This window comes from Rutilus rutilus (genome assembly GCF_951802725.1).
Source record: "Rutilus rutilus genome assembly, chromosome: 7".
In the NCBI taxonomy this organism is placed as follows: Eukaryota; Metazoa; Chordata; class Actinopteri; order Cypriniformes; family Leuciscidae; genus Rutilus; species Rutilus rutilus.
Window position 1 is genome coordinate 48,206,011 of NC_140221.1, and position 23,930 is coordinate 48,229,940.

The window sequence follows — 23,930 nt, forward strand, 5'->3', positions numbered from 1 at the left end:
AACATGTTGTGCGGAGATCAGCGGAGTTTATTAAAAAAAATGTTTATTAACTTTCAAAGAAATAAACAGACATTTAACATTAAACAGAGGTGAATGATACATATAACAGATTTGTCCATTTCTACATACCCGTGTTTCAAGACATTCTTGATCAATTTACATATTTTCTTGTAGGTAAAGGCTATAAAGTTGTCCAGAATAAGAGATGTTTTTATAGCCTACATTAAAAATGTCATGATATCCCGCAAGAATTCTCAACTCAACCATGATTTTTATTAATGACAAAACATTGTGTTGCTGCCCTACATGTTTAATGTTGATTCTTTAATTGATTAGAGGTCTGTGACAGAGATACATTAGGTTTTATTTTTTAGAATAGCTGTAGCTTTATAATGCATGGCAAAATCATTTGTTTGAAAATTAATATAAAACATGATTTAAAAAAAAAAGTTCAATTATTTAAAGTCCCCATTTAGTCAATAATTATATCCCTTAAAACTCATCTTTGATCACCAAAATGACATTTTTAAATGTTGTTTTGTTTGTCTTCATGCCTTAAAATATCTTGAATGTAACTCGACACCCTTGCCTCATTTAGTATTTGCGGTTCTATGAATATGCAAATGAGCCCCGCCTCCACTCACTCACTCAGCTCAGAGATCCACTGGTTGACGATCACACGTTGATCTGATTGGTTACAACAGTGGTTCTCAACTCCAGTCCTCGGGACCCGCTGCTCTGCACATTTTGTATGTCTCTCTTATCTAACACACTCAGTTCAGTTCATGGAGTCTCTCCTGACGAGCTGATGATCTGATTCAGGTGTGTTAAATAAGGGAGACATACAAAATGTGCAGAGCAGTGGGTCCCGAGGACTGGAGTTGAGAACCACTGGGTTACAAGGTAGTTTGTGACGTCAGAAACACAAGCGATTTCAAAGCGTGTTTTTGAGACTGTCTTTGGTTCACTGCAGTTTTAAGGAGAAAATACTCAGCAATGGTGTCGACTTATGAATTTACACAGGGTTTGTCTTAAAGCAGATTAAAAACACCACATAGACACATAAACTACATTAAAAGCTGGATTTTCACCACAGGGGGAATTTATGAATGGGAAACACCCTATGTTTTTGTAATGTCTGTCAACAAATGATTAACTGATGAATGAAGGGTTTCAGCTCTTCAGGTCTTGAGTCTAGGAGACTGAAATCATAATGTCCGCGTCAGTCGCTGTGAAGGACAGTTTTCCAGTCGTCTGGAAGGCTGAAGGGAAGCCGCTTCTGTCGTCTCCATTTCGCCCTTCGGTTCTTAAACCACACCTAAAACAATCACACAGTTATTATAGAGACTTCCAGCATTAATCAGGTTTGCACAAGTCAGATAAAAATATGTTCTCAGAACGTTCTGCTAATGTTCCCAGACAGCAACATAGTGTCGGCCCCGAGCACCCACGGAAAAAGTCTCGGGACGGGATACGTCTGTAACCCTTGTTCTCTGAGGAGGGAACGAGACACTGCGTCGTTAAAAACGACTCTTTGGGGACGCTCCCTGAGCGCGCGTCTCTGAAGTATGAATGAAACTATTCCAATCCTGATTGGTGTTGAGTCATGACGTAACATGTGACGGCATACCTGGAAGTATAAATAGACACCGGCACACACACGCGTTAGCCTCGTGATGTAGCAAGCCGCTCCCAGGCATGAAGGGGCGTGGCAAGGCGACGCAGTGTCTCGTTCCCTTCTCAGGGAACAAGGGTTACAGACGTATCCCGAGACGTTCCCTTTCGAGGGAACTCGCACTGCATTGTTAAAAACGACTCTTTGGGGAACGAATGCCCACTATGCCACGCATCAAAATGCCTGCCCCTGTGTGAAACTGTATCAGGCACAAGCTAGGGTGAGAGCACCCGCGCACCGGGCGTACTAGGGAGGTGAAGACTATAAAACCTGATAAAAGTGTGTGGGGTAGCCTCACAGATCTCCTGGAGGGGTACCCCCGAGTAGAGGGCCCTAGAGGAAGCCATGCCTCTAGTAGAATGAGCCCTTACGGCCAAAGGTGAAGGCAGATTAGAAGGGTAGGCCGAGACAATAGCCTGTACAATCCAATTACTGATTGTTCGCTTGGATGTAGGGAGCCCCTTCTTAGGTGACCCAAAACACAGTCCGACCTCCTCCAAGAAGGGGACCTCTCAAGGTAAATACTCTGACAGGACAAATCACGTGGAGTCTCTCTTCTTCTGCCGACACATGTGGTGGAGGATGAAATGCCTGCAGGATGATAGACCTTGCCATGCTGGAAGGCACCTTGGGCACATAGCCAGGTCTCGGATGCAAGATGGCCTTAACTCCTCCCGGGGCAAACTCCAAGCAAGCTGGCGAAACTGCCAGGGCTTGGAGATCTCCCACCCTCTTAAGCGAGGTAATGGCTAAGAGAAAGGCCATCTTAAACGTCAAGTCCTTAGGTGATGCTGACTGAAGTGGTTCGAAGGGCGCCAGGGATAACCCTTCAATCGATGCCCGTTTACAAATTTTTAGGACGAACGACACCGTGTGCGTTTGCTGGAAATTGATGTGGCCCGAAGCATCCTGGACGGCGGGAAACCGACATCGTTTTCCTGAAGGCTCCGCTGCGAAAACAACCTCGGTTGTCCGAGATCCTACCACCCTGGTTAGGACCTCTTCCCCGAAGCCTGCTTCGTCTGAAGGACGTCCCTCAGGTCGCCCTTCTGGCTAGCGAACTTCAAGTGAGAGCGTTTCCTCTGTTGCCAAGCTCCCGAGGGAGGGGCTCTAGAGGCAACGCTCTCCTTCTGCTCTTGCCTGTATGAGGAACTCGTAGACGGCTGAGGCTGGCCGCTTTTCTGGCCAGCCTTCCAGGATTTGGATTTTGAGCTGCGAGGGAGATATTGCTGAAATGTCACAGATTGTTTCCTCTCCTCCTGAAACCTGTCGACGACAGTTGTAACTGCGTCACCGAACAGGCCAGAAGGCGAGAGCGGCGCATCCAGGAGAAAACTCTTGTCTTTTTCTTTTATGCCTGACAAATTCAGCCACAGATGCCTCTCCGTGGCTACCAGAGCTGACATGGAGCGGCCGATAGCGCGGGGCGTCTCCTTAGAAGACAAATCTGTGGCTTTGCGAAGTTCAGCAATATCTTCAGGCGTAGGTCCCTCGCCCTCATCCAAATCCTTTAGTAGGTCGGCCTGGTATGCCTGCAAGATGGCCAGTGTGCAGACATGAACCAGCCCGACCTGCCGCCATATATGCCCTGCCCACCAATGCAGAGGTATCTCTACATGGTTTGCTGGGCAGCGCTGGGGCTTTTAGGGATGATGCCGCTTCAGGAGAGAGGTAGCTGGCAAGAGCCTCCTCCATCTGCGCCATCTTCCCATACCCCAACTCTCTCGCGCCTACCACGTGGCTATAATCCACAACAGAAGGATAGGAGACACGAGATGAGTGGGGTTTTTCCCATGATTTAGAGATCTCTTTATGTAAATCAGGGAAAAATGGTAAGCCCCGGCTTGCTTTTATTTTGCACTTCCTGCTTATCAAGTGGCCAGCTGATGTTGAGTCTGGCCACTGCACGCATCACAACCTCAACGAGCTCCTCATAAGCGGGAACGTGAACCGGCGAGTCTAGTTCACGTTCATCCGCCTTGATGCTGAGTGTATCCACTTCCTCAGAAGCAGACAACTCAAGCATCAGACCCCCGTCACGGGCAGAAGAAGCCACAGCGCGGGCTTCTGCACCATGAACAGGGGCTTCAGAACCTTCAGACGAAGAATGAGAAGGTGCCGCAGCAGTCTCATTATCGTCTGCAAGGTCCCTTTGCGAACCCCACGATCTGAGTCGCTGCGCCGCCTCAACGGATGCGGGACCCAAACCGTGTGGAACGCGAGCCTGGCCATTCTCATCAAAGACGGCCAGGCAGGAATGCAGCACTCTGATGGGAAGTGCCTCGCAATGACCACAAGCAGCCCCCTCGAGAGCTGCCCGGGCGTGCTGCACTCCCAGACATATATGTGCACTTCCAGACATAACTGATGCGTGTCCCCACCCGTGATATATCTATGGCAGGGGTGCACACATTTCTTGAACTGCTCACTCGCCATTCTTTGCTTAGATACGTTTGGCAAACAACACCAAATAAGACAGACAGTAACAGAGAGCGCTTGCTGAAGAGCGAAAGCTAACGCGTGTGTGTGCCGGTGTCTATTTATACTTCCGGGTATGCCGTCACATGTTACGTCATGACGCAACACCAATCAGGATTGGAATAGTTTCATTCATACTTCAGAGGCGCGCGCTCAGGGAGCGTCCCCAAAGAGTCGCTTTTAACGACGCAGTGCGAGTTCCCTCGAAAGGGTATTCTGAGATATTCTCAGTTGATTTTAACCAATAAAAAATCGATTGCATCTGATCTTTCAGGCACGATTATCTTCATCTTTTTTATAGTTTATTTGAGGCCGCTTCTGTGGCGTTATTTTAATGACAAATGTCGTGAGCGCATCCAAGTAATGCGCGAGCACAAATCTCTCAACTCACAGGCGGATTTACTTCACTCTGGAGTGTGGGCACTAGTCACCCACCGGCAGAAACATATCGGCGCCTATGGACAGATCCACTTTTATGATGGATGGATGCACTTTTATGATGGATAGATGCACTTTTATGATGGATAGATGCACTTTTATGATGGATAGATGCACTTTTATGATGGATAAATGCACTTTTATGATGGATAGATGCACTTTTATGATGGATAGATGCACTTTTATGATGGATAAATGCACTTTTATGATGGATAGATGCACTTTTATGATGGATAGATGCACTTTTATGATGGATAGATGCACTTTTATGATGGATAGATGCACTTTTATGATGGATAGATGCACTTTTATGATGGATAGATGCACTTTTATGATGGATAGATGCACTTTTATGATGGATAAATGCACTTTTATGATGGATAGATGCACTTTTATGATGGATAGATGCACTTTTATGATGGATAAATGCACTTTTATCATGGATAGATGCACTTTTATGATGGATAGATGGATAGATGCACTTTTATGATGATAAATGCACTTTTATGATGGATAGATGCACTTTATGATGGATAGATGTACTTTTATGATGGATAGATGCACTTTTATGATGGACAGATGCAGTTTTACGATGGATAGATGCACTTTTATGATGGATAGATGCACTTTTATGATGGATAGATGCACTTTATGATGGATAGATGCACTTTTATGATGGACAGATGCACTTTTATGGACTTCAAAACAGAAACAACCATTCATTGCCATTATAAAGCTTGGAAGAGCCAGGACAATTTTTTTATATAACTCAGATTGTATTCGTCTGAAAGAAGAATGTCATATACACCTAGGATGTCTTGAGGGAGAGTAAATCATGGGCTAATTTTCATTTTTGGGTGAACTATCCCTTTAATAGGAACAAGAGTGTACTTTTGCAAGCTGGGAGTTTAAGGGTGAAAGATGGCGTATGAATGGTTGTGGAAGACCTCGACTCTCTCCTCGCGCAGGTGTGTGCGCTGGGCCAGATCCTCTCGGGTGTTGATGTCGGGATACTGGTTCTGCCGGAACAGATCCTCCAGAGCCTCCAGCTGTTCCTCGGTGAAGATCGTGCGGTGTCGCCGAACTCTCCTCTGAACGTGAGCGAAGCTGGATGATTCTGCAGCAGGAGCCGGGTCTGCGAACATCCTCGGACCCCAAACTACAGCACAGAAAACACACGTCTGAACATATTACGCCCCAGAAAACACACGTCTGGACATATTACACCCCAGAATCAACATATTGCACCCCAGAATCAACATGTCTGGACATATTACACCCCAGAAAACACACGTCTGGACATATTACACCCCAGAATCAACATATTACACCCGAGAATCAACACGTCTGGACATATTACACCCCAGAATCAACATATTACACCCCAGAATCAACATATTACACCCCAGAATCAACACGTCTGGACATATTACACCCCAGAATCAACATATTACACCCCAGAATCAACATATTACACCCCAGAATCAACACGTCTGGACATATTACACCCCAAAATCAACATATTACACCCCAGAATCAACATATTACACCCCAGAATCAACACGTCTGGACATATTACACCCCAGAATCAACATATTACACCCCAGAAACACACGTCTGGATATATTACACCCCAGAATCAACACGTCTGGACATATTACACCCCAGAATCAACATATTACACTGCAGAATCAACACATCTGGACATATTACACCCCAGAATCAACATATTACACCCCAGAATCAACATATTACACCCCAGAATCAACACGTCTGGACATATTACACCCCAGAATCAACATATTACACTCCAAAATCAACATATTACACCCCAGAGTCAACACGTCTGGACATATTACACCCCAGAATCAACATATTACACCCCAGAATCAACACGTCTGGACATATTACACCCCAGAATCAACATATTACACTCCAAAATCAACATATTACACCCCAGAGTCAACACGTCTGGACATATTACACCCCAGAATCAACATATTACACCCCATAATCAACACGTCTGGACATATTACACCCCAGAATCAACACGTCTGGACATATTACACCCCAGAATCAACATATTACACCCCAGAATCAACACGTCTGGACATATTACACCCCAGAATCAACACATCTGGACATATTACACCCCAGAATCAACATATTACACCCCAGAATCAACACGTCTGGACATATTACACCCCAGAATCAACACGTCTGGACATATTACACCCCAGAATCAACACGTCTGGACATATTACACCCCAGAATCAACATATTACACCCCAGAATCAACACGTCTGGACATATTACACCCCAGAATCAACATATTACACCCCAGAATCAACACGTCTGGACATATTACACCCCAGAATCAACACGTCTGGACATATTACACCCCAGAATCAACATATTACACCCCAGAATCAACACATCTGGACATATTACACCCCAGAATCAACATATTACACCCCAGAATCAACACGTCTGGACATATTACAGCCCAGAATCAACATATTACACCCCAGAATCAACACGTCTGGACATATTACACCCCAGAATCAACATATTACACCCCAGAATCAACACGTCTGGACATATTACACCCCAGAATCAACACGTCTGGACATATTACACCCCAGAATCAACATATTACACCCCAGAATCAACACGTCTGGACATATTACACCCCAGAATCAACACGTCTGGACATATTACACCCCAGAATCAACATATTACACCCCAGAATCAACACGTCTGGACATATTACACCCCAGTATCAACATATTACACCCCAGAATCAACACGTCTGGACATATTACACCCCAGAATCAACATATTACACCCCAGAATCAACACGTCTGGACATATTACACCCCAGAATCAACATATTACACCCCAGAATCAACACGTCTGGACATAATACAGCCCAGAATCAACATATTACACCCCAGAATCAACACGTCTGGACATATTACACCCCAGAATCAACATATTACACCCCAGAATCAACACGTCTGGACATATTACACCCCAGAATCAACATATTACACCCCAGAATCAACACGTCTGGACATATTACACCCCAGAATCAACATATTACACCCCAGAATCAACACATCTGGACATATTACACCCCAGAATCAACACGTCTGGACATATTACACCCCAGAATCAACATATTACACCCCAGAATCAACACGTCTGGACATATTACACCCCAGAATCAACATATTACACCCCAGAATCAACACATCTGGACATATTACACCCCAGAATCAACACGTCTGGACATATTACACCCCAGAATCAACACGTCTGGACATATTACACCCCAGAATCAACATATTACACCCCAGAATCAACACGTCTGGACATATTACACCCCAGAATCAACATATTACACCCCAGAATCAACACGTCTGGACATATTACACCCCAGAATCAACACGTCTGGACATATTACACCCCAGAATCAACATATTACACCCCAGAATCAACACATCTGGACATATTACACCCCAGAATCAACATATTACACCCCAGAATCAACACGTCTGGACATATTACACCCCAGAATCAACACGTCTGGACATATTACACCCCAGAATCAACATATTACACCCCAGAATCAACACGTCTGGACATATTACACCCCAGAATCAACATATTACACCCCAGAATCAACACGTCTGGACATATTACACCCCAGAATCAACATATTACACCCCAGAATCAAAGCATCAGAACAATGTTTTAATCAGAAACAAACGAGGGTTATGTCACTCTTTAAGGTGACGTAGTTACATCAGATAAGTACTGAGTAATTGTAATGAATTATGTCCGAGATCTGGTTTGGTTTAGGGTTATTCACTTGTAATTATGCATAATTTACTGTTATTACTATAGTAAGTACATATAGTAACATGTAACTACGTCACCTTAAAATAAAGTGTTACCAAGAGTTATTATAGTTAACTCAATTTTACTAAAACATTCAAATAAAAGAATTGCTACTTGAAATAAAATAAACGTTAACTAAAATAAAATACAAAAAACGTAATAAATTAATAAAAAACTGTACAGATGTTTAAAAAAAATACAACAAAGTTACAAAAACTTTAACAAAATGAAAAATATAAAAATCATTTTAAATATTGATTCAAACTCAATGACACAAAATAAATGTGATTTACACCACAAATTCATCACATAAAATGAAAAAATATATCACATATAATACAAAAAAACAATCTTTCATGTTCATTATCAAGTGTTATCATTTCCTTCATGCATATTTATATGAGTTATATTTTCTATGCCGTATCACAGTGAAAAGTGGCTGTCATGCAAAACATTTTTACTAATATATATTTTTGAGAGACACGCATGAGATCCTGGAGTTTTTCCTTAAGGATTCAAAGACAAGGAAGTCAAAGAAGAAAGCCTTGTAAATGTTAAAATTAATATTAACTAAGATCAATAAATGCTGATTCTCATTTCATGTTAACTAATGAACCTTATAGTAAAGTGTTCCTGTCATGCAAAACATTTTTGAGAGATCCTTAAGGATCGTGCATCTCCAGCGAGAAGTCTTGAAGAAAGCCGTGGGATGTTAATCTTGGGATTGCGGAGAGGAAAGAAAGCGTGTCTTACGGTGAATGATCTCTCCACAGTGAGAACAGAAGCATCCGTGAGTCTCCTGATTCCCTGAGGATCCCGAGGCCAGTTTCTCCTCACAGGATCCCGAAACATGAGGCTTTTCCAGGATCTGGTCTCGGTCCTCCAAGCCAGCGCTCAGAATGCTGTCGATGCTGAACGAGAAGCGCTTCGTGTCCATGAACACGTTCCTCTGGCTCTTCCGGACCCAGACTGAGGAGAACACACTCGTGTAAGAGCCGGGTCGCTGTCAAACACCCATTTACCAAATAGATTAAAAGCAAGGAGACAAAACCTAATCCTTCTATACAGCCGAGTGGGAAAAGGTATAAAGTGTGTGAAAAATCCCAGCTAATCTGGGCAGTTTTGTGAAGGTGTTAGAGAGCGCAGGAGATTCAGGTAATCTGGCTTTACTGACGACAAATCTGATTTCTGTATCAAATGAGACGTACGAGAGCCGGAAATCCTCATTGTTGCGCTGAAAGATAAATGTGCTGCGATTCTCCGAGAGGATCAGCTTCGGATCCGGTATTTGCATGAGATTTGCTGCGTGTCAAACCTGTTTAACCCTCCCAGATCCCAGCATTCACTGACCGGGCCTTTATTCGCTTAAAGAGTGTTTTGGGGAAACGTGATGCTTTACAGGTTTTGATTTATACGGAGAAACTTGGACAAACACAAGCATAAATGCTTCATAAAACCAATAAAACACAGTGTTTCTGTCTCGTTCTAAACATTCTTAAATCAAGACACAGTTACTGGAGGAGAAGCACGACTGAAGATATTAAGACTTGTTTAAGATTAAGTGAGTTTGTGAGCTTTAACTCCCTTAATTGTGATGCATTTTTCAGAAATGTAATATATCCAGTCATTTCTCTTCTCCAGTAGATGTATATTGATGTAAGTATTTGATTGTACTGGAAAAAAAAACAACAAAAAAAAAACAGGTAGTTTATATTTCCTTGGTCAGTTGCTGTGATGCTCCTGTAGGTTTTGCTTTATGGTGAAACTTGGGAAAAAAACATGCATTATGCTTCATAAAACCAATATTACTGCAAAAACAAACAAGCAAAACATCTAAACATTCTTAACTCAAGATGCATTTACTGGAGGAGAAGCACGACTGAAGATATTAAGACTTGTTTAATGAAAAATTTGTCAAGATTAAGTGAGTTTGTGAGCTTTAACTCCCTTAATTATGATGCATTTTTCAGAAATGTAATATCTTCAGTCATGTCTCTTCTCCAGTAAATGTATGTTGATGTAAGTATTTGATCGTACTGGAAAACTAAAAAAAAATATATAAAAAAAACCAGTAAGTTTATATTTTCTTGGTCAGTTGCTGTGATGCTCCTGTAGGTTTTGCTTTATGGTGAAACTTGGGAAAAAAACATGCATTATGCTTCATAAAACCAATATTACTGCAAAAACAAACAAGCAAAACATCTAAACATTCTTAAATCAAGACGCATTTACTGGAGAAGCAACACGACTGAAGATATTAAGACTTGTTTAATGAAAAATGAAGTGAGTTTGTGCTTAAAACAAGAACTTATTTCTGGTGCATTTTGATGCATTATTCAGAAATGTAATTACTGTCTGAGCAACGGGTTTCAGATCCTGCTCTAATATCCTAATATCTAATCAAGAAGCAACACGACTGAAGATATTAAGACTTGTTTAATGAAAAATGTATCAAAATTAAGTGAGTTTGTGAGCTTTAACTCCCTTAATTGTGATGCATTTTTCAGAAATGTAATATCTTCAGTCATTTCTCTTCTCCAGTAGATGTATGTTGATGTAAGTATTTGATTGTACTGGAAAACTGAAAAAAAGAAAAACCAGTTAGTTTATATTTTCTTGGTCAGTTGCTGTGATGCTCCTGTAAGTTTTGCTTTATGGTGAAACTTGGGAAAAAAACATGCATTATGCTTCATAAAACCAATATTACTGCAAAAACAAACAAGCAAAACATCTAAACATTCTTAAATCAAGACGCATTTACTGGAGAAGCAACACGACTGAAGATATTAAGACTTGTTTAATGAAAAATGTGTCGAAATGAAGTGAGTTTGTAACACAAGAACTTGTTATAAGCATAAACTCCCTTAATTTTGATGCATTATTCAGAAATTGTATATGTTTTGATATTCCTGGAAAACTGAGAAAGAACTTTTTTTTTTGCCGTTGGTTTATATTTTGTGTGACTTTCTGTGTGTCTCTCCTCATGGTTTTATTTGATGATTTCTGATGCTAAAAGTGGAGCTGTATCTCAATCTGAGACCGGAGCGGCGTCTTATCACCCACACACACACTCCTCAGTGTCTCTCCTCCACAGAAAGACATATTGTACATGTTCTATTCATTCTCCACAAATCCTTTGTAATCATACAAGTCCGCACACACGCTTTTTATCAAGGAATTAATGGATTTTCAGAATCTGTCTTAAGCCTCACCGATAAGGAGGATCAAAACTACAAATAAACAGCGTCTGTCCGGCTTACGGATATTCATTTGCTTTATATTGTTGAGGTTATGGTTTTTAGTGTCACGCTGATCGGGACTGATATACCTTTGCCTCTCATTAATTATAAAAATGCATGTTGTTCCATAATACGTTATTAATTCCAATTATACATTTATTCCTTTATTTCAGTGTGTGCTTTATTATATTAATCTGATTATATCTTTAAATGCTTTAAGTGAATGTTTCTGCTATTAGCAAACGGAAAAGCTTCGTCTCTCGTCTCTCTTTGAAGCAAAAGCTGGACAGAGAAGCTCAGATATATGATACATGATTCCCCAACTTCCACTGGAGTTATTATTCCACATTTATTTTATGTGAGATCTTTAAAACAACACCAGGAACCTGATTTGACTAGATATGCAGGATATATCGGCCGATATCGGTTCATTTTTAATGTTATATAATCTGATATATTAAAGCTGATAAATAATGTATTATTTCCTTCAGCTGAGAAGCTTCAGTTCAACATGAAGGTTTTGAATATGATTGGAATCACGTAAAGTGCAACAAGAGCAACTTAAAATGATAAATATAACATTATAATTGTGTTTTTGAGACATGGATTTTTTGTTTTTGTAATCAGGCTCTCAAAAATGACATAAAAATGTGGATTTAGATTTATCGGCCGATATATCGGTTATCGGCTTTCAAATATAAAGAATTATCGGTTATCGGCCAGAATCTTCTTATCGGAGCATCCCTAGACTTTACGAATCATCCGAACACGCAGCTGTCAAACATATTTCACACTCATCTGAGCCTCACACGACACAGCAGCGGTTCAAGACATTTAATGATGCAAGAACATTTTCACTGTTGATATTTTACAAAAACAGGGTCTTTTGTGCCACAGAATATCCAATCAAACGCTGAGGGACTTCATTTCCAGCTTCATACTGAGAGATTTACACAAATAAAGCATCTTTTCATCTGAAAGACGCAGTCAGATGTTTCAGGGTCCAGTGTGAATCGAGTGAGCAATCGGGAGTGAACGCCGGTGTGTTCGCTGGTCTTTGAACTCTGAAGAGTCGAATTACTTTTTTGTCTCAGGTCAGAATTTTTACATTTTAATGACATAATGTCATACATTTTAAGTCAACATTTTATGTCATAATTCTGACTTTTTAAGGCAGTTTTGACTTTTTATATCATTCGTAATTATGACAAATCAAAAATCTACTTTTTTATATTTTAATTATAATTTTTTTTTTATTATTATAATTTCAACGGTCATATTTGAAGTCAGTTTCGACTTTTCACTCGTTAAGTCAGTTGAAATTATGGCAAAGTCAAAATTCTGTCATAATTATGACTCATTATGTCTTAATTATATCTAATTATGACTTATGTCATAATTTTGACAGTCATAATTTCAACCATGTCATAATTCCAACTTTTTGTCACAATTTTGGCAATTAACTTTGGACTTTTTCACGTCTTAAGTCAGAATTTAAACTTTATATTATAATTTTGACTTAAGTCAGAATTTTGACATAATTTCAACTGTCATATTTGACTTGGGTCAGTTGACTTTTTACGATTTAAGTCATAATGTTGACAGTCATAATTTCAACTATAATGTCGTAATTGACAGTCAAATGTTTCAGGGATCCAATGCAAAGTTACATGTAATTTATTGAGTCCAACGGCAGTGTGTTCATTGACCCTTGAACTCTGTAAAAAGTTAAATGTCTTTTGACTTTATGTCTCAACTCAGAATTTTTACTTTATATCATAATTTTGATTTAAGTCAGAATTTTGACAGTCATAATTTCAACTGTCATATTTGATTTAGGTCAATTGATTTTTTACGACTTAAGTCAGAATTTTGACTCACAATTTCAACCATAATTTCATAATTCCAACTTTTTTGTCGCAATTTTGACTTAAATCAGTTTCGACTTTTTTACGACTTAAGTCAGAATTTTGACAGTCATCATTTCAACTATAATTGACAGTCAGATGTTTCCGGGCTTTAAGTCAGAATTTTGACTCGTAATTTCAACCATAATTTCATGACATAAGTCGTAAAAAGTCAATTGACCCAAGTCAAATATGACAGTTGAAATTATGACTGTCAAAATTCTAAGTCCAACTTTTTGTCGCAATTTTGACTCAAGACGTAAAAATGTCCAAACTGACTCATGCCAGAATTTTGAGTCATAATTTCATAATTCCAACTTTTTGTCGTAATTTTGAATAAAGTCAGTTTCGATAATTTTTTTCCATCTTAAGTCAGAATTTTGAATTTAAATCAGAATTTCTACTTTGACCGTCATCATTTCAACTATAATTGACCGTCAGATGTTTCCGGGCTCCAATGTAAAGCTCGTGTCCTTGTACTGAGTCCGATAGCAGTGTGTTCACTGGTCCTTGAACTCTGCGTCAAACATGATCTTCTGGATCTGCATTTTCACCACGGCTCTTTTCTGTGGCGTCAGTCTTTTGAGGGCCGGGACGAAACTCAAGAGGAACAGCTCGTCCTCATCCAAGGCTTTCTGGACGCTCTTTAGAGGCTCGTTCTCTGAGACCCGTGTGTGTGTCGGAGTCTCTGAGGTCTGCGCTGATGAGACGGACGCCGGCGCCCCCTTCAGGCCCGGAGGAAGACCGGACACCAGCGGCCTCATGTGTTGCAGTGGTTTGAGCTGAGCCACGATAGACAGGGGCATTATGGGATTGAGCGGGATCGCCGCTTTGAGCGGATGCTTGGGCTCAAACCTGCCGTCACTCTTTGCTCTGTTTCCCAGGCTGGACTTTGAGTCTCCGCCGCTGGACTCGTCGAGCGACTCCTCGGGAGAATCGCAAGCGCTTCCGTTCCCGTCATCCGGATCATCCAGAGCCTCGGCTTCACTGGGAATCTTCCTCTTCCGGATGTGATTGTCCAGGAACGAGAGGCTGTCTCTGTGTGGCCAGTAATGCAGGCGCCGGCCTCCTTCTTCCCTCTTCAGCTTGCAGAGTCTCCGCTCTCGGATGTAGCGATCCCTGATGGTCTTCCATCGTCTCTTGCACTCCAGCACTGCAGCGGGAGAACAGCGTTAGACTCTCTCACACACACACACACACACACACACACACACACACACACACACACACACACACACACTGCAGCGGGAGAACAGCGTTAGACTCTCACACACACACACTGCAGCGGGAGAACAGCGTTAGACTCTCACACACACACACACACACACACACACACACACACACACACACACACACACACACTGCAGCGGGAGAACAGCGTTAGACTCACACACACACACACACACACACACACACACACATACACTGCAGCGGGAGAACAGCGTTAGACTCACACACACACACACACACAAACACTGCAGCGGGAGAACAGCGTTAAGGCCTCATTATACTTCTGCGTCGGACCTACGCCGGAGCCTATACGCCGTAGGCAACGTGTTGGTTTTAATTTATACTTCTGTGTCGTTGTCCGCGTTGACGCGTACCTAGGGAGCGTGTGAAACCCCGAGGGAGGGGTTCTGGCAGACCAATCACAGCGCTTGTGTCCGCGTAGAATTGACGCGTTGTTACATTTTTGGAGAGGTGCACGTCAGGGTACGCCGTAGGGTACGCGCGCTACACACAGCCTACGACGTAGCTACGGCGGCAGTTCGACGCAGAAGCATAAAACAGGCTTTAGACTCTCACACACACACACACACACACACACACACTGCAGCGGGAGAACAGCGTTAGACTCTCTCTCTCTCACACACACACACACACACTGCAGCGGGAGAACAGCGTTAGACTCTCTCTCTCACACACACACACACACACACACACACAAATACACACTGCAGCGGGAGAACAGCGTTAAAATCTCTCAGACACACACAAACACACACACACACACACACACACACACACACACACACACACACACACACATACACCACTACAGCGGGAAAACAGCGTTAGACTCTCTCTCTCTCACACACACACACACACACACACACTGCAGCGGATGACACTTGATGACCTAAAACAAGGACCAATGAAAACACTTTCTCTTCACTGTAAGAAATATTGTGATTTTAACGGTAAAAGACTGTAAAATGCTACGGTAAAAAACTGTTAAATGGTTAATAGAAAGTTTCCGCACTATATACGGTGATCTAACTGATCTAACTCTTTGTAGAATTTACAGTGAAAAAACGTTAATTGACATTCCCACAATTCCCTGCGTGACACTTCACATCTGATGTATTTTTGTTGAAATAACTGTTTCTTCATAATTTTTATTACATTTAATGTTGGTAAATTAGTGTTTATTGGATTTTTACACGGTCATGTGTAAATATCCGAGAGAAACAAATGACCAATAAGAACAAATGTGGGCGGGGCTTAATTCGGTATTGTCGGATAAATCATTTATAATAAAGCAATATTCCATGCAAAACTAAGAATGGTCAGTTTTGATTTCATGGTTACTTTAAGCATTTGATCATATAAAAGCATTATAAAGTATCAGCCTTTATATAATATGAAAATCAGAATCAGAAAGAGTTTTATTGACAATACTTGATTTTCCCCTTTAGTGAATGAAGCTTCCATGCAAATACAAGACATAATAATAATATTAAAGAATAGAAATATGACAAGTATAAGATACATATAGCTATATTTACAGCAATAAGGTGTATATATTAATATAACTGTCTCAGTGCAATAATGTGCCGCGTTACGCGTTATCGTACAGTATCATAAATCTGCACTCATATCGTGAATCAGAGACTTTATGCCTCAAAGTTCTCCAGAAAACAAACAGAAAGACGCGCGTTTAAAAACATCTAGACGGAGCGGAACAGAAGATTTAAATATTAATAAAATAACACATGAAACTCAAGAACGCGCGCTAAATGAATCCCAGTTAACTTTCAACATATTGTCCATCATTTATAGCGCTCGCGACGCGTATCAGAACGCGCCTTCAATAATCCACGATCAAGCCGCAGTGTGACTGACACGGACGCGTTGTAGTTGTTGAGTCTCCAGCTGTAAATATGTGTGTAAAATCATCAAGATCAACAGAACAGAAACACTTTTCAAAGTCAAACGCTTGTCGAGCGCGCGTGATGTTGACGCACTGACCGGAGAGCCCGACGCACGCGGCGACCTCCCTCCACGCGTTCACGCGCCGCTCGGAACTGCGATAATCGTGCAGCGACGCGTTGTAGAGCACCGGGTAACCGGAGACGCTCTGGATCAGTTTCTCAGTCCCGGCCATTGAGTTTATTGAGACGCGTCGATCTGAACGCGCTCCCGGAATTGTTACACAGGCGCGTCAAAAGTGCGCGACACGCGCCTCTACCGCGCAAGCGGGACGTCATGGCGGGGTTGTAGACCAATGAGATTTGAGTGTGGGCGGGGCTAAACAGAGCGTCGCGTCACAAACAGAAACACAAGCGTCAGTCAAAAGGTCTTGATCAGGAATTAAACGCCGAGCCAAATATGGCATATTCATATTCAGCCCGTTTATTTTCCTACACTTCTTCAAGTTTTACAAGACTTAAGTTAGTTTTAAACAGTAACAGAATTAAAGGACGAGCCTATTTTACTCATAATGCACAAAATCGAGTATCAAAGACTTTAAATCTTTATTGTGTCTTCCATCATAGCTTCTTGAATTCAGCTCTCTGTTTTCATCTCTCAGACACAATAACAAAAGTACCAGATTTTAAAGCTTTTTATGCATCTATAAATAGGTTCTTGTAGCCTATAAAGACCACATTTATACTGTGAAAAGTCAGGGTCTATTTAATGTTGATGTGAGATCTGAAGATCAGGCCGGACTGAAGCCTATATTTATTACAGAATTAGCAATACATGAAGGGTGTCACTGTATTGACTATAAATTATTATAAATCACAGCACCACACTTTTTTACTATTAAAGGAAATCTAAAATCTCTATATATTATAGTATCAGGATTGAGTATTACTTGCAGAATGGTTGAAGAAAAAAGGTTCCCAAAATCTGTTCAAAATCTCAAGGTCCCAGCAAACAAACATTAATATCATTTTTGCTATGCACACTGTTTCGTTTGTGTTTCCCCAGATTTGGATTATTTACTCACTTACTTTGTTATACAGCGGCATTCTTCTGCATTATCGGACTTCATGCGCCAGAATACCGGACCTTTAAAGATGACGTATTATGCCCCGTTTCACAACGAATATAAATTTATGGTGTCCTCTGAATGTGTCTGTGAAATTTCAGCTGAAAATACCCCAACTTTCACGTTTTCTGGGTTGGTAGAAGCACCTGATTATAGCACTTCAACACGGAAAAAGTCTGATTTTCAATGTTATTTCACCTTTAAAGAGATGGATATTGCATCCATTAACATTTCTTTAACATTAACAGCTTTCACAGCCACAATAGTGCCATTGTTTTTATTTTTCAAGCAGTAAGAGACCTCCATCATTGAGTTGTCTTCGTCACCACCATCCCTGTCCATCATGGAGCCAGTTTTCCTCTCCGGCACGCTCCGCTGAAGCCAGCCAATCCCTCAGCTCCACCATCAGCTCTTCCACGCAGCCCTGATCCACCTTGGGGCTTCTGGTCCCAGTCTACACCTTGTCCCTGGGAGTCCTCGGCTCCACCTCGGCCCGTTGACCGTCAGCTTTGCCCTGGCTCCTCGCCCCCTCAGCTCCACCTCGGCCCGTTGACCGTCAGCTTTGCCCTGGCTCCTCGCCCCCTCAGCTCCACCTCGGCCCGTTGACCGTCAGCTTTGCCCTGGCTCCTCGCCTCCTCGGCTCCACCTCGGCCCGTTGACCGTCAGCTTTGCCCTGGCTCCTCGCCCCCTCAGCTCCACCTCGGCCCGTTGACCGTCAGCTTTGCCCTGGCTCCTCGCCCCCTCAGCTCCACCTCGGCCCGTTGACCGTCAGCTTTGCCCTGGCTCCTCGCCTCCTCGGCTCCACCTCGGCCCGTTGACCGTCAGCTTTGCCCTGGCCCCCTCGGCTCCACCACGGCCCGTTGGCCAATCAGCTTTGCCCTGGCTCCTCGCCCCCTCGGCTCCACCTCGGCCCGTTGACCGTCAGCTTTGCCCTGGCCCCCTCGGCTCTACCTCGGCCCGTTGGCCAATCAGCTTTGCCCTGGCTCCTCGCCCCCTCGGCTCCACCTCTGCCCGTTGGCCAATCAGCTTTGCCCTGGCTCCTCGCCCCCTCGGCTCCACCTCGGCCCATTGACCGTCAACTTTGGCCTGGCTCCTCGCCCCCTCGGCTCCACCTCGGCCCGTTGACCGTCAGCTTTGCCCTGGCCCCCTCAGCTCCACCTCGGCCCGTTGACCGTCAGCTTTGCCCTGGCTACTCGCCCCCTCAGCTCAACCTCGGCCCGTTGACCGTCAGCTTTGCCCTGGCTCCTCGCCTCCTCGGCTCCACCTCGGCCCGTTGACCGTCAGCTTTGCCCTGGCCCCCTCGGCTCCACCTCGACCCGTTGGCCAATCAGCTTTGCCCTGGCTCCTCGCCCCCTCGGCTCCACCTCGGCCCGTTGACCGTCAGCTTTGCCCTGGCCCCCTCGGCTCCACCTCGGCCCGTTGGCCAATCAGCTTTGCCCTGGCTCCTCGCCCCCTCGGCTCCACCTCGGCCCGTTGGCCAATCAGCTTTGCCCTGGCTCCTCGCCCCCTCGGCTCCACCTCGGCCCGCTGACCGTCAGCTTTGGCCTGGCTCCTCGCCCCCTCGGCTCCACCTCGGCCCGTTGACTGTCAGCTTTGCCCTGGCTCCTCGCCCCCTCGGCTCCACCTCGGCCCGCTGACCGTCAGCTTTGGCCTGGCTCCTCGCCCCCTCGGCTCCACCTCGGCCCGTTGACTGTCAGCTTTGCCCTGGCTCCTCGCCCCCTCGGCTCCACCTCGGCCCGTTGACCGTCAGCTTTGGCCTGGCTCCTCGCCCCCTCGGCTCCACCTCGGCCCGTTGACTGTCAGCTTTGCCCTGGCTCCTCACCCCCTCGGCTCCACCTCGGCCCGCTGACCGTCAGCTTTTCCTCACCCCCTCGGCCCGTTGACCGTCAGCTTTGCCCTGGCTCCTCACCCCCTCGGCTCCACCTCGGCCCGCTGACCGTCAGCTTTTCCTCACCCCCTCGGCCCGTTGACCGTCAGCTTTGGCCTGGCTCCTCGCCCCCTCGGCTCCACCTCGGCCCGTTGACTGTCAGCTTTGCCCTGGCTCCTCACCCCCTCGGCTCCACCTCGGCCCGCTGACCGTCAGCTTTTCCTCACCCCCTCGGCCCGTTGACCGTCAGCTTTGCCCTGGCTCCTCACCCCCTCGGCTCCACCTCGGCCCGCTGACCGTCAGCTTTTCCTCACCCCCTCGGCCCGTTGACCGTCAGCTTTGCCTTGGCTCCTCACCCCCTCAGCCCTTTAGCATGACTAATGATGTAAGAGAAGCCCTCGCCATTCACAAACCCTCTTGTAACTAGTGAATATGCATAATTATTATTTTTTTGTTCAAAAGCTCAGGATTTATTTGAAACAATATTTTGTAAAATACTTTTACAGTCACTTTTGATTATTTTTTTTTATTTGCATAACATTTAATGTGATTTTTACCCACAAAAGGGAATTTTTAAACCTCCAAAAGCTTCATATAAAGATAGCAACACATACAAAACTCTTTACTTTGTAAGTTGTTGCAATGAAATAATAGGCCTATTTACAGAAATACAGCATGTAATGTAAATATGAAACATGCATTATTTATAAATGCATTATTGCACACCATCAGTGTTCACTGGTCCTTGAACTCTGCGTCAAACATGATCTTCTGGATCTGCATTTTCACCACGGCTCTTTTCTGTGGCGTCAGTCTTTTGAGGGCCGGGACGAAACTCAAGAGGAACAGCTCGTCCTCATCCAAGGCTTTCTGGACGCTCTTTAGAGGCTCGTTCTCTGAGACCCTTGTGTGTGTCTGATCCTCGGAGACCCGTGTGTGTGTCAGATCGTCGGAGACCCGTGTGTGTGTCGGATCCTCCAGAGCCTCAGCTTCACTGGGAATCTTCTTCTTGCTGATGTGATTGCCCAGAAACGAGAGGTTGTCTCTGTGTGGCCAGTAATGCAGGTCTTCCCTCTTCAGCTTACACTGCACCACTGCAGGAGAGCAGTTTCACACAGTAAAACATTTATACTTCAAACTATTACAAAAGTAGGCCTACTAAATACAAGGCTTTAAACAAGGGAAAACATTCTTTAACATGCATTATATGCACAACAACAGGTTTGTTTAACCATGACGGTTAAGAGAGCAGAGCTGAATGCATATAACGGTAACACTTTACAGTAAGGTTCATTAGTTCCCTTTCGAACGGTCAGTCGTATTGCATAGCTCTACGCTTTGGGGAAAACAAATTTTTCTCTGAATACTGAAGCCTTTTTGTATAATAACGCAGTGCTTAGTGCACAGCCGGCACAGTGCAGAGACTACTCGCACGCTATTGGCTGGTCAGTGGGAACTGCACGAACCTATGGTAGAGCGGCGTAACTGCGCGAACCAATCAGCACGCCAGAATGGGCGGAGCATCTGCCTATAAAAAAGGCTGGATTTCGCCATAGATTCAGGTTTATCGACTGAAGCGACGATCTACGGGCCAAGCAGAAACAACTCTACTTGAATCCAATCTGACTTCTGATCTGTAATGCCTGAATCATGTTACCTTTATTAATATAGCTCTTTTTACAATACAGATTGTATGAAAGCAGCTTCACAGTGATGACATGAAAATAATACAACAAAGTTTGTTTCTAGAAGAAAATTGCGTCATCGTCCACCTTAAGTAAGGCAGATCAATAATGTTTTTGAATATTAAATGTCCCCAACTAAGCAAGCCAAAAGCCAAGGCAACAGTGGAGGAACCAAAACTCCATCAGTGACAGAATGGAGAAAAACCCTTGAGAGAACCCAGGCTCAGTCTCAGTTCTCCTCTGGCCAGCGAGCGAACAGTGTATGATTATGATTCAGGCATTACAGGTCAGAAGTCAGACTGGATCAGAACAGTCCGAATATTTATCCGGTTCCATCTGGTTGGAAGTCGGAGTCATCACGCCGGTATGGATCATCCATCCAAACCCTGCAGAACGACTTCATCCCTCATGGATGAGTCTGGACCAGACCCAGAAGCTTTTTGTGACCTATAATTGACCGTTCGCAAAGACCCGCCCCCTTTAGTTACTGTTGCTATGTCCAACAAGCCACGCCTCTCTCACCACACACACTATGTTCTCACGCAGTGAAACACACATTGCGGAGCAGAGAGGACACTGACAACACACTGGACAGGATAGACCAGCTTACTTTTGATATGAAACAGTCTCAACTTTCAAATTTAGTCATTTTTTAAAGAAATTTAAACAATAAATACCATTTTGTGGCTCTTTAATGTGTCTGACAGATCGCTCAGTTAAAGCTGCTCGTGAACTGATCATCTCGTCCTTCGAGTTCATTTATCGCATCAAATAAACGTGAATGAACATCAGAAGGAATGTTGTTTTAACGTTAATATACACCGTTTTTCAAGTTAAAATCCTCCATCGTTAATCTACTAACTCTCCTGACTGATTTGTCGGACAAAAATGGCGGATTCGGCGGAATTATGATTGGTCAGATCACCTGTCAATCAAACTCAATTACACGGGACCCTGAGCCCAAGAAGCAGTCCTGATCAGCAAAACAGGAAGAGGGGAGGGCCAGGTCTCGCCGGACCACCCTCCAAACGCCCTGTTCAGTTCTGGCCAATGGAGCAGACGTTGCGATTGCAAGCAGCGGGCCCGTTCAAGTTCATCGACCGCTGTTAAAGCGAACAAAATAAAAAACAAAAATACTGTGCAAAAGAGCACTTTTCCTCTTCCACACCACACGAGTGTCGGTTCCCTGCTCAAATGCAGCCACACGAAATGATCCAACCCGCAGCCAGCTGGGCCGAGGCATGGGAAGCCATGACGGGCCTGGCTCGTACAGAGGCCAGCTCCAGTCATACGGGAAGGATGTGTGCCTGCAGCGCAGGGACTTCTGAGTTATAAAATCTGGCGAAGGTAGACGGCGAAGACCCGCCGGCATTTACTAATACTTTATTAAAATCTTGTTAACATTAGTTAATGCACTGTGAACTAACATGAACAAACAATGAACAGCTGTATTTTTATTAACTAAACTAACATTAACAAAGATGAATAAATACTGTAACAAATGTATTGATAATTGTTAGTTCATGTTAGTTAATACATCAATTAATCTTAACTAATGAACCTTATGTTAAAGTGTTACCCATATTTATATGTAAGTTTTTATCTCTTAAAAAAAATGAATGTGTATGCATGTATGAATGGGTTTATTATATTAGTGTAATTAACTAATGGTAAGCAGGGTTTGTTTATTTAATTTATTTTTTAGATGCAAATTATTAAGGGCCTATTCTCTATGCACAAGGCATTTTTTCAGCTTTTTGGTTAGAATTATGTTGTACTATCCTTATTAAAGTAAAACTTTTTTGCCCTTTTTGCCCAAATAAAATATTACAGAACACTATAGCCTAATATCTCTGCGTCTTGTGAACCATACAGACTAATAACTATGTGTACTACGAAGGATTTTACAGTATAAATGTTTATTATCACAATGAATAGTGCATGTAAAGCTCGCGCGCGTGAGATTTGACGCACTGACCGGAGAGCCCGACGGACGCGGCGATCTCCCTCCACGCGTCGACGCGCCGCTCCGAGCGCCGGTAACCGCGCAGCGACGCGTTGTAGAGCAGCGGGCGAGCGAGCACGGTCTGGATCAGTTTCTCCTTCTCAGCCATTGAGTTTATTACTGGAGCTGAGACGCGGCGCGTTTATATCGTATTTCCGGCGCGTCAGAAACGCGCGACTCACGCATCGCAAGCGATTGGTAGATCACAGTTCGCAAGCGGATTAAAAGTGAATCGTTTGATCATTTTGATTATTCGTGATCATCAAATCTGTCTATCCAGTATGGCAAGCCGTTTCGACTTCTATTCATTCCTATGATATGAATTTCTAATACCATACAATGAAAATTTTACTAGTTAAAATACTTTTCTTGATATGAGCCTGGAATTAGATTTTTACTAGTAAAAATGCTAATTCTTCATTTCAACTATGACGTCACCACTCGCTGAAAT

General features: G+C 43.5%; 2 protein-coding genes across 2 annotated transcripts; both read right to left on the reverse strand.

The window, feature by feature from the left end:
- Nucleotides 1-12,556: 12,556 nt before the first annotated feature.
- On the reverse strand, nt 12,557-17,092 carry LOC311293307 (uncharacterized protein). Its single transcript, XM_084413472.1, has 2 exons — nt 16,896-17,092; nt 12,557-14,796 (listed from the first exon to the last, which is right to left on the reverse strand). The coding sequence occupies exons 1-2, from the start codon at nt 17,029-17,031 to the stop codon at nt 14,144-14,146; spliced, it is 789 nt and encodes a 262-aa protein (XP_084269598.1). The 5' UTR covers nt 17,032-17,092; the 3' UTR covers nt 12,557-14,143.
- Nucleotides 17,093-20,245: 3,153 nt separating this feature from the next.
- Nucleotides 20,246-23,602, reverse strand: LOC311294498 (uncharacterized protein). The gene is made up of 2 exons (XM_084415406.1): nt 23,453-23,602; nt 20,246-20,883 (listed from the first exon to the last, which is right to left on the reverse strand). Exons 1-2 carry the CDS (start codon nt 23,586-23,588, stop codon nt 20,525-20,527), a joined length of 495 nt encoding a protein of 164 aa, XP_084271532.1. The 5' UTR covers nt 23,589-23,602; the 3' UTR covers nt 20,246-20,524.
- Between the last annotated feature and the right edge of the window lie 328 nt (nt 23,603-23,930).

Excerpts from the sequence above, each read along its gene's own strand:
- LOC311294498 (XM_084415406.1), bottom strand. The coding sequence starts at position 23,588 with ATGGCTGAGAAGGAGAAACTGATCCAGACCGTGCTCGCTCGCCCGCTG. Across the intron at positions 20,884-23,452 it reads CGCGTCCGTCGGGCTCTCCG|TGGTGCAGTGTAAGCTGAAG; the intron begins GTCAGTGCGTCA and ends GCTCTCCTGCAG.
- LOC311293307 (XM_084413472.1), bottom strand. The coding sequence starts at position 17,031 with ATGGCCGGGACTGAGAAACTGATCCAGAGCGTCTCCGGTTACCCGGTG. Across the intron at positions 14,797-16,895 it reads CGCGTGCGTCGGGCTCTCCG|TGCTGGAGTGCAAGAGACGA; the intron begins GTCAGTGCGTCA and ends CTCCCGCTGCAG.